At 37.1% G+C, this 12,139-nt stretch overlaps 1 protein-coding gene across 1 annotated transcript in view; it reads right to left on the minus strand.

Annotated features, from left to right (window-relative positions):
• LOC123632427 (serine/threonine-protein kinase SMG1) overlaps window positions 1-12,139 on the minus strand; it is a 115,599-nt gene that overhangs the window by 78,548 nt on the left and 24,912 nt on the right. Inside the window, exons 2-6 of the mRNA XM_045542685.1 lie at window positions 7,978-8,141; window positions 7,313-7,468; window positions 4,982-5,118; window positions 3,639-3,697; window positions 2,438-2,651 (exon numbers count right to left, since the gene is read on the minus strand). Of these exons, the coding sequence (XP_045398641.1) occupies window positions 2,438-2,651; window positions 3,639-3,697; window positions 4,982-5,118; window positions 7,313-7,468; window positions 7,978-8,141 (730 nt within the window). The remainder of the gene's footprint in view (window positions 1-2,437; window positions 2,652-3,638; window positions 3,698-4,981; window positions 5,119-7,312; window positions 7,469-7,977; window positions 8,142-12,139) is intronic.

Consider the following 12,139-nt stretch of genomic DNA (forward strand, 5'->3'; position numbering starts at 1 on the left):
CTACATATTGTGTCTTTAAGTATATGATATACCATTGCTACAATATTGCAGCTGTTAAAAACCATTTTTCCCTCAAAGGTACAAAATCTGCATTATAAAAGAATCTTATAAATACGAAGGCTAGAATCAGAAAACCAACATTTTGCAATAGGCAATGTTATAACCTATATAGGCACAGAATACCAATGCTAAAAGCATTTTTAGTGAACTATTACTAAAAAAGAGGATATTCAGAAGGTCTCAAGGTATCATGTCCAGATTGCTCACTAATTACAGAGGGGAAAAAATACACCTTCACAATGGAAAGATCTGGTGGTCATCACCTCGACCAGATGCTCAAACTCTGCATGTCAGAGAGTAAGACAACTTGACAACATGTGCCTGCTGGTGTGATGAAACCTGTGAAGTGCTTGTGCCCGAATGTTTAAACTGAATCTATTCAGGAAGGAACAATAAGACAAACCCAGAAAGTAGAGCATTCTACAAAATACGGGGGACAAAAAAGGTGTGGAGAACCATTTTAAATTAAGAGAGATTAAAAGACACACACCACCAAAGACACTGCTTGGGTCTCGATGGGGATCCTGGGTCAGGTAAGACATAAAGCTGTAAAACACATCTTAGGGATAACTGCAGAAATTTGAATATGGATTGCACATGTTATAAAACTCATTTTCTTAAGTATGATTAAAATATTGTTGTTATAGAAGAAAGGCCTTAATCTTAGGAAATGCTTATTGAAATATTATGGTGTGAAATGTCACAATGTATGTAATTCATTTCCAAATGGTTCAACAAAAAACTGTGTGTGAGTGTATATGTGTGTGTAAGAAAATAAACTAGCCTGTAATCCTAGCACTCTGGGAGGCCAAGGTGGGCGGATGGTCTGAGCTCAGGAGTTCGAGACCAGCCTGAGCAACAGCGAGACCTCGTCTCTACTAAAAAATAGAAAGAAATTATCCGGACAACTAAAAATATATAAAAAAAAATTAGCCAGGCATGGTGGTGCATGTCTGTAGTCCCAGCTACTCAGGAGGCTGAGGCAGAGGGATTGCTTGAGCCCAGGAGTTTGAGGTTGCTGTGAGCTAGGCTGACACCATGGCACTCTAGCCCGGACAACAGTGTGAGACTCTGTCTCAAAAAAAAAAAATAGAATAGAATAGAAAACAAAACTAGCAAATGCTAGTAAGTGATAAATCTAGGTAAAGGATATATGGGTTATTTACTGCACTGGTCCATCTGTTTTCCTGTGGATTTGAAATTTTCCAAAATAAATAATTGGGGAAATGTTAACATAAAAACTATATGCAGAATGAGCCCAATCTCGTGGTATGCTATTTAGTTCCAAAAAATGTTCTGAATCTTTCCCCAAGTTTTTCTCATAAACTCTATAATTAAAGAAAAAAACACATTTTTTAAAGACAGAACTATTTCTTATATCCTTTTCTAAACCTATATGCCCAAAATAAAGCATATCAAGAATTGTCAAGAAGCTCCCCAACAAAAAATATTTTTTAAACACATCAATACTCTTATTTTAAAAAACATTAGCTCAATAGGGCACGGTGGCTCACGCCTGTAATCCTAGCACTCTGGGAGGCCGAGGCAGGCGGATTGTTTGAGCTCAGGAGTTCGAGACCAGCCTGAGCAAGAGCAAGACCCCGTCTCTACTACAAATAGAAAAGAAATTATACGGACGGCTAAAAAACATATATATATAGAAAAAATTAGCCAGGCATGGTGGTACATGCCTGTAGTCCCAGCTACTCCGGAGGCTGAGGCAGGAGGATTGCTCGAGCCCAGGAGTTTGAGGTTGCTGTGAGCTAGGCTGATGCCACAGCACTCACTCTAGCCCAGGCAACAGAGTGAGACTCTGTCTCAAAAAAAACAAACAAACAAAAAAAAAAACATTAGCTCAACAAAAATATACTTAAAATCTTGCTCAAAACTACATCAAAAATCATCTTTTAATATATTCAGATACACAAAGTGAAATAAAACTAAGTAGAGCTGGTATTCATTTATACATAATTGTCTTATACCACTTGGAATAAGAATTTTTGACATGTTATCAAACCTAAAAAGCCTTAAAAATTAGTTATGACGTTTAGGTCTTGTCTCCCTCAACAAATGTGAAGCCCCCTCCTGTCCAGCTCTCCTGGTGGAGTTTCTATTTTCAAATCTGCAAATCATTCTGGTCCTAAGCAACTTCAAAGGAAAGCTTCTAAAAAAGCAAAGAGACAAAATAGAAAAGACTAACTTATTTTAAATCTACCTATAATGTGTATCCTTTACTCAAACTCAGAAAGGGGAATTTTATTTACATCATATTTACTATCAGTAGATAACTCTTATTCTAAGTTTCCTTTTCCAAGGACACGTGTTAAGGACAATTTTCTTCCCAAGTACATCATCAATTTTCTTCCCTTCGTCTTACCTGCATTACAGATGAAAAGGCTTTCTTTTCTCCTACAGTCTCTAGTGCTTTGTAGGTGGCACATAAGTAGAGGAGTTTAACTTCATCTTTTGCAGATGAGCTAAATTTGCTAAAAATCCATTTGAAGATCTTCTCAGCCTCATAGCTCAGAGAAGCACAAAGAAGGCCAAGACAGCAAGCTCCTTCCTGTCTCAACTCCTGAAGCAATTTGCTACTGCGTTTATTTTAATGCAAACAAAACACAAAGAGTTAAGCTTTCAACAAAGGCAAGAATGACACATTTTACAAAAGAACAACTTGAATGATTTTTTAAAATTTCTATTCAAACTACATAAAAGGTTGAGATTTTTATCCACTCTAAATACTGTATTCTCTCTATCCTGCAGTGCCCAAAAGTACCTTTGTCAGACATTTTATTTTCTTTCCAAAATCAATTAACTAACAGAGAGGAAAGGCCCAGAAATGCTAAAATTCAGGCTTCAAATTCCACCTCAAACTACATTAAATGATTCTCAGAAAAGGGCAGCAACAAAGAATTAGATACAACACCCTATGAATGACTACATTCTACATAATATTCAATATGTAAGGATTGTAAAACAGGAAATGGTAATAGTTAAATACATAAACTTAAAATAACAACCTTGATTTGTGTATAATATTATTAAGTAACTGTATAAAATAAAACTGTCAAAAGGCAGTAAGGTTTGTGACCTGCTGAAATGAGTTTTGGGAGCTTTGGGAGCTTTCCAACACTGTAATTCTACAGGAATCACCATATGAAGAAATGACTGCACACCTCTGAGAACCCCAGTAGCCACAGAGATAGATGGTTTGAATACACTCTTGCCCAAAGAAGGAGGCTCCTTTTTACCTCTATTCTCTTAAGCAGTTTTAAAATTGTCATAAACTAATTGCATTCATTCATGCCTGCATCAAAGACTGTATTGCATTCCACAAGTCAATGTCCAGTCATTCAGTCAGACTGGCAAATTAAAAAAGTATTCTTTCCAGTAGATTCCATTTGTATTCAATGGTAATTAACATAAATAATATAGATTAAAATGACAAGAGGACCCAGTGAAATGCCAAACTGACATTCATAAATGAAGCCAATGGGTTTATCTTCTTGTGTATTTGTAAATAATTTCTAAAAATATATTCTAAAGTCATTTTAATTTAACCATTATTAGTTACTTACCTTTCATTAAGCACATCATGTACAGCAGCCAAGATATTATCCAACTGTTTAACTAGTACCTTTAAAAAACCACATAAAAACTTCAAATTCCTATACTTTTAAGAATGACATTGTGTACTTTTTTACTTTTTACTTGTCTTCCCCTCCAAATTATAATTGGACAGCACTTTAGTTTCCTTATCAGTTCCCAATTAGCATTTATCAGGAATGTCCTTTCAGACTACGAAATTTCCAGACTATAAATTTCCTTTCAGACTATGAAAGAAATTCATCCACAGGAAACACAGAGCCATTATCAAGGAAAAACATAAGCTCAAAAAGCTGTTTCATTTACTCTGAAAACGGATTGATGGAGACATACGTGACAAAGCAATACGATAAAATGTTAATGACAAAATTTAGATAACAGACATAAGAGGTTCCCTGTAAAATTCTTTCAACTTGCCCTACATTTGAAACTCCTCATAATAAAATTTTGGGAGAGAAGTTTTGCTTTCAATTAAATGTTATTTGCCTCACCATACCATTCTCACTAGTTTTCTCCTGCTCCATACCAAGTTCTTAATTAGAACATGAGAATTACTTGGAGTGCAGAAACAGCTCCCAAACTTTGTTTTTTAAAGGGCTTTTCCATTTATTTATCCCTGGCCACCAGACCAAATTCACACATGAACAAAGTATGCATCCCATTTCACATATGAAAAATAAACAGATATTCTGTTCCAGAACACAGAAAGAAAAATTCTGAGGAAAACAGGATTTGCCCACAGGACAAAATGTGTTAAAAATTAGGCCAGATGTGGTGGCTCACACCTGTAATCCCAGCACCTTGGGAGACCAAGAGGGAAGGATTTCTTGAGGCCAGGAGTTTAAGACCTGCCTGGACAACATAGTGAGACCGTATCTCTACAAAAAGTTTTAAAAAGTTAGCCTGGTGTGGTGGTACACGCCTGTAGTCCCAGCAACTCAAGAAGCTGAGACAAGAGGATTGCTTGAGCCAGGGGGTTGAAGTTGCAGTGAACTGTGACTGTACCACTCCACTCCAGCCTGAGTGACAGAGCACGACCCTGTCTCTAAAAAAATAAAAACTTAAAAAGTGTTAAAAATTTATTGAAGAAGCACCAATGTGGATCCAACAATGGACAGAAGTAGATAAATTACACATTAGGGAGCATTAAGTTCTAGCTCATCATAATACAAGCCAAATAAATATGAATAAGGAATTCATGTTATTGTTCCTTAAAAGCAAATCTTTCCCCCTTCTTAAAACACTACAGATAGTATTACCTACTTTATTATGGAAACACAAAAATTAACAACATTCCCAACATACTATTACTTACCAGCTTATTTTCTGGTTGCTGAATAAATTCTTTCAACTGCTTTACAGTAGCCAGTCTTCTGTCTCTGTCGTCTTCCCGGGTGATCCTCCGAAGAAGATTCGACAGTCGAGACTCATCAGAATAAGACATCGATCGCTCTGTGAATACATTTTGTTGCCCATTGAGTATAAATAAGCAAAGAAACTTTGTAGCCCAAATATTTTAAAGTACATCAAAAATCAAAGTCCAGGCCGGGCGAGGCGGCTCATGCCCATAATCCTAGCACTCTGGGAGGCCGAGGCAGGTGGATTGTTTGAGCTCAGGAGTTCGAGACCAGCCTGAGCAAGAGCGAAACCCCATCTCTACTAAAAAAATAGAAAGAAATTAGCTGGACAACTAAAAATATACAGAAAAATTTAGCCGGGCATGATGGCACATGCCTGTAGTCCCAGCTACTAGGGAGGTTGAGGCAGAAGGATTGCTTGAGCCTAGGAGTTTGAGGTTACTGTGAGCTAGCCTGACGCCACAGCACTCTAGAGCCCGGGCAACAAAGTAAGACTCTGTCTAAAAAAAAAAAAAAAAAATCAAAGTCCATTGGATAATAAAAGTTCAATGAATGTAGATCCTGTCACCGTTTTGCTCATCTCTATGCACCAACCCCCAGCAGAGTGCCTGGCACATAGCAGGCCTGCAAAACATATTTGCTGAAGTAAAGAATAAGTCACCATACTATCTGTGGAAAAAATGAAAAATAAAGAGGAAAAAAAAGAATGAATGAATAACCCTAAGCAAACTGAACACCTTGTTCTAGAGGACCAACTGAGAGAGAAAAAAGAAAGGCTTAAAAACTATTTTCTTCAGGTCCATTCCACGCTGCTTTCAAAATCCAGGTGAAAAGTGTGGGTGTAGATAAATGACTTCTACAAGTTAGAGCTTAAAGTCTCAATCAGGTAAAAACAGTCTATAAACTTCTGTTTCTCATCTAGATATCACACTACAGGGGAACCTCTTGTTCACATCATCATCATTCCCACAGGACAAATTTTTGGCAAACCGCAATCAAACATTCAGTTCAACAGATGTCTAATTACCACTTACCACGTGCAAGGTATGCCTCCACTAAAAAAGTGACAAACCAGAACCTTTCTCCCCTTTATTTGTGAACCATAAGAACAAGCACAAATGCTCAAACAATGCTGGATACTATCGGTATAATAGAGAGGCATTTAAGAATTAATTTACTAATAATTTTTTTCAGCTGTGCTATTTATCATAATTAGCCAATATGCACATATACAAACCACATCACAGGGTCGAACAGTTACATTTTTCTCTAAGGCATGAAAAAAACTAATAATAAAAGAAACTACAACATCTGAGAGAAGAAAAAGATTTTTACAAATCCTTAGACTATAGAGTATTTCAATAAGGACAGATACCAAAAATGTCATTAGTTACCAGGTGGGAAATCTAGGCTGTATTTACAATTCTGCCTCTAGCAAACTACGTAACTCTGAGACTGTGAGGAAGAGGAATTGGACTAAATTAGCTTTAAAGTCAATTTTTAGCTTCTATAAAATTCTAAGGCTTCAAACACTCTACTAAAAACAGCACAGGCTTTGACTTAGTCATTCCACTTCTGAAAACTTCTATAAAATAAATCCGTTTTTTAAAAGTTATGTGGAAAAAAAGCTGTAAGCACAAAGATTTTCACCAAGATACACACAACACACACACTAGAAAAAAAAGTGGTCCAACTAAATATCCAAAGAGTAATTATATTCAACAAAGCATATAAATCAGAAATCTGAATTTCACACTCACCTTTACCAATAAAATAAATTTCCCTTTAAGGAAAAAAATTACCATTTTACCTCTAATCCTCTGAAATTTCAAGGCACATTACCTACACGGTGAGAGTTGTGCTACGAGGCAGAAAGTGGTACCGATGTATTTAACTTTAGAAAAGGGCCCACCACTCTATCTATATGCTCTACACCTATATCCTCCACAAGCCCTAGAATTCACCGACCTGCTGCAGTAAAAGCCCACTATACACTGCACATTCAGTATCCACGATAATCGGGAAAGGCCTTCCTTTAAGATCTTATCCAGTCTTCTTATTTTAAGAAAACTCTCTTCTAAAAAGTATTATAATCTTCCTTGCGGGAAATTAGCAGTTCATAAGAAAATAATGCAATTATCACCTTCACTGTGTTTTTCAACTCACAGTAGACTAATCAATTCACACCTATGCAAGGCATTACTAAGAAATGAGGCATCCAGGATAAGAGAGGAGACACAAGTCTTCTTGGAGGAATGTGTGATTGGTCCCAGTTTCACCAGCCTTACCCTGTGATTTCCTCATGTCTTTGGTGGCTAATGCACGACTGCCATGGTGAACACTGGTGAACTCAGGGCTGGTCACATTGTTAACCCTCAGCTCTTGCCCCAACGACTTCCGACCATAAGTATTTTCCCCAGATCCTCCATTGACACTGTAGCCACCTAAAAACAGCAATGTTCACATTATTTCAATAGGGTTGTTTCTCTCAATCAACTCCTGATAGTTCAGGATCTTATCACCCAACCTACAACTCAACCAGGCTTTGCTTCTCCTACCTTTTCCCTGTGCTGCCTGCCATGAAATCATTTTGATTCCTTCAATGGAAGATAAGCAGAGAAATGAAAACTAAATTAAGTCAGATTTTGCATTGTTTAAAACTTTCCTAGAAGTCTAGATCTGGTAATTGGGAGGAACTCAGCCTTAGCAATAATATTGTATTTTATTGACAAGGAAACCGCCATTTATGACTTACGTGTATGGGGGAAGAAAAACATTTAAATTAAGCATTAAGTGGGTAAACTTACTATGAAGCTTTCAGAAATGACACTGTATTTGTTAGTTGTATTTTAAACATACTAGAAGCAAGAGAGCAATCTGAGGGGAAGGCGAGCATGACAGATAGCTTAAAACAAACAAAATCATGCCTCTAGCAATAAGAAAATATATATACCCTTTTCGTCATTCTGTATGTCAGCGTGGACTCTGGTATCATCGTGCCTTTGCCGAGACACCACAGCAGAATTTGAAGGTTGCAGTCCATAAGAGGAAGAACCACCCCTATCTCTGGATGAAGAATATTTTAAATTATCTGGGTCCGCTGATGCACTATCAGTTCTGTAAAGAGAGAAAAGTATAACATTAGAATTTTAAACAAACATAAATCTTCCTTTTATACAAGCCTCTTTCTTCTTCCCACCTTTTATATTTAACTATTTACTACTGTATGTAATCACTCGATTGTCTAATATTAAATAAAAAGTCTTTCAGCTGGGAAGAGATCAACTGTCACTGGATGAAATGCCAGCTTTTCAGTCTCTTCTACTACTCTAAAGACCCACTCAGAAATAGGAATAACTACCAGGATTAGGGTGACCAACTCATCCTGGTTTGCTTGAGACTTTAGTGGTTTTAGCACTGAAAGTGTCATGTTTCAGGCAAATTGGGACAATTGGTCACTCTGGTCCAGAATTCTCTCCACATGATTTGATAAATAGAGTAATTCTTCCTAAATTCTTCCCCCAGGAAAGGGTTAATCAGTCAAAAAATTTCACTCTTCCCAGTCGTAAAAATAAAAAACACTGGCAGCATGTCAGGCAGGGACAATGTGTTACCAAATTATTTTAAAAGTACTGCCTCATGGCAATGTAAACTTTCAACTGAACCCTTAACTTAATTATTTGCTGGGAAAATACAGAATATTTGAAAGCAAGCTCAACAGGATATAAGGAAAGAGCATATTAGCTACAAAGTAAGATTATGTTTATGTACTGCAATAATGAAGACCTCATTGAAGATACTTAACTGTAAAGAATGTTGATTAAAATTTAAATAAAAAGTGAAAAGAAAAAGTTTTAAGAAAATAAATGTAAGGTATAGAAATCCAATAAAGCTGTGTTTGAAAGTTGTGGTCCATAATCTATTTAAAATTTAAGTACTATTTAGAATACCTCCTATTTAGATATTAACAAACAAGTAGTGCAGCCCAGGGTAAAATTAGTCTCCTTATCTAAATATCAGCTCTTATCCATTCTATGCCTCAATTTCCTCATAAGTAAAATAGAGACTTGAACTACAAGATTTCTCATGAGTCTTATTCTTCCAACAATCAATCATAAACTATCAAGAAAGACAACACAAAATACTCTATTGTAGCATATGAAAAATGCAAATAAGAAGTTCCTCTCTAGGCAAGGGCAGTGGCTCACGCCTGTAATCCTAGCACTCTCCAAGGCCAAGGCAGGCAGATCACTGGAGCTCAGGAGTTCAAGACCAGCCTGAGCAAGAGCGAGACCCCGTCTCTACAAAAAAATTAGAAAAATTAGCCAGGCATGGTGGTGAGTGCCCGTAGTCCCAGCTACTTGGGAGACTGATGCAGGAGGATCACTAGAGCCCAGGAATTTTGAGGTTACAGTGAGCTAAGATGATGCTGCCACTGCACTCTACCCAGGCAGACAGTGAGACTGTCTCAAAAAAACAAAAATAGGCCGGTGCGGTGGCTCACACCTGTAACCCTAGCACTCTGGGAGGCTAAGGTGGGAAGACTGCTCGAGGTCAGGAGTTCGAGACCAGCCTGAGCAAGAGTAAGACCCCATCTCTACTAAAAAAATAGAAAGAAATTAACTGGACAACTAAAAATATATAGAAAAAATTAGCTGGGCATGGTGGCGCATGCCTGTAGTCCCTGCTACCTGGGAGGCTGAGGCAGAAGGATTGCTTGAGCCCAGGAGTTTGAGGTTGCTGTGAGCTAGGCTGACGCCAGCGCACTCTAGCCTGGGCAAGAGAGCGAAATTCTGTCTCAAAAAAAAAAAAAAAGAAAGAAAGAAACCAAAAACAAACAAAAAAAAAGTTCCTCTCTTACTGGTTTTCTGAGAGAAACAACCGTATGAAAAGTCACTTCTATAATATTTATTAAGACCACATTCTAAACCTATAATCATTTGGAAAAGTAAGAACACTGGTAAAAACTAACCTATTCCTCTAACCCTCACATGCAAAAATGACAACAGTGTTTATATACTATATATATTCCATTTAGAGTTGATGAGCCTTTCCTTGCTCCCACCTACAAAAATATTAAACATAAAACTTTGCATAGGCTCAATCTGTTGGACACTTCGGTCTGTACTTACTGCAATCACTGTTAATACAGAATGCAGACAACTAGGTCCAATTAAACTTGGATACCTAACTGGCACAAGTCATGATTTCAAAAGGCTCTCATGAAACTATGAAATTCCATGACCTAGCTTACTAAAATAACTAAGGCTTCATAATGGAGTATCTTCTTCAAATATTCAGAGTTTACTTATTCATAGACAAAGCTAAGTATTAGGTCGTTAAGTATGAAATGTCTGATTTCAAATCAAAAGTATAGTTTACTGTATCTCAAACAAGAAGCAGTACAATTAATCACAGTATGCGCCTAAACCATCAACACAGTTTTGCCATCTTAATGGTAGCTTGCTTATGCCAGCAGTGAAGTAACCTGGAGAGAGTGAGGGGCGACGAAATCTTGAAAGGCGTTTTCCACAGCTTGTTGAGAATGGAATATTCTTCCTTGCAAGAAGTGGTTCAAAGCCTGGAAGAAGTGGTAGTCAGTCAGTACAAGGTCTGGTGAATATGGTGGGTGACAGAGGGTTTCCAAGACCAGCTTCTGTAGTTTGAGCAGCACTGTTTGTGCAACATGTGGTCGAGCGTTGTCTTGCAAGAGGATTGGCCTGTCCCTATTGACCAATCCCGGCTGCTTAATTGCAACTATCTTCATCATTTCATCCAACTGGTTGCAGTACACAACTGCTGGAATCGACTGACCAGGTTTCATGAAGCTGTGTCTAAATGGTTCACCTCTATATCGTGACAGCAAAGAAAGGCAAGCTTCGAGACAATTTCTCTTCTGATGCTCATTTAATTCATGCGGAATCCATCTGTCCAGCTTCTTTACCTTGCCAATTTGTTTCAAATGGTCCAACATTGCAGGAATAGTAACGTCAGACCTTGCTGCTAATTCACGCATCAGTTAAGATGGATTGGCTTCCACTACAGCTTTCAGCTCATCATTATCCCCATTGGTCTCAGGTCACCCACATGGCTCATTTTCAAGATTAAAATCACCAGAATGGAACTTCTCAAACCATCGATGTGCTGTTTGTTCATTAGCTACATCCTTCCCAAACACTTCCTTGACATTTTGAGCTGTCTGTACTGCATTGGCTCCACGATGGAATTCATATTCAAAAATAACACAAATTTTTTACTTACCCATGGTTTCACAAATTTGCTCTAAGACAAAATTTGAAAGATAATCACAAGCCAAAATGTATGCCTGAAAGACTGAAGATGTACCCTCACAATAAACATAAAACAAGTGTCAAAGTGCAATGTCAGAGATAACAACTGTCAAACTTAGTACTTAAGTAACTTAAGGAAATTGGACATTTCATAATTAATAACCTAATACTTCTAACATATGGGAAAATAACATCTATGGAATTTCAAGAACAAAAGTATGAGGATATTTTCTAAGTATACTAAGTCTATAAGCACTAAAATATTAACACTCAATGGAGAATGAGAATTTTTTTAAACTAATGGAAAGACATTCCCTGTGTATTTAAAATAGCACATTTAATGTGCACCTATAATAAATCATAATACACCATTATTTTCTGAAAAGGGACTGAAAAATAAGAGAGCTTTTCTAACTGGTGTTGAACTTAATATCCACGGCACCTAATAAAAAAAAGTGGGCTGGTAATAAATGAGTGAATAAAATACATACAGGACTAAATCTGAAACACAAAGATAACTGAAGTCTACCAATATTTAAACATGCCTTCATTTCCTGTTTTCATTATGTTTACACATCACATATACTACCCTTACTATAAAGAGTTAAATATTTGTATCATTTTCTGGTGACATAATAGTAACATAAGGCAGCAGAGAATACAGGTTAAAAAAAGATCTGGGCTCACATCCCAGCTCCAGCACTGAAAAAGTACGTGTGCCTTTGCACAGATTACTTAATCTCCAAGCCTCTGCTGTCTCTTGCATAAAATGGGGATAATAACTAACATGTACAGTTGTTAGGATGCTTGAATAAGATTATGAAT

The sequence above is a fragment of the Lemur catta genome, chromosome 2 (assembly GCF_020740605.2).
Source record: "Lemur catta isolate mLemCat1 chromosome 2, mLemCat1.pri, whole genome shotgun sequence".
NCBI classification, from domain to species: domain Eukaryota; kingdom Metazoa; phylum Chordata; class Mammalia; order Primates; family Lemuridae; genus Lemur; species Lemur catta.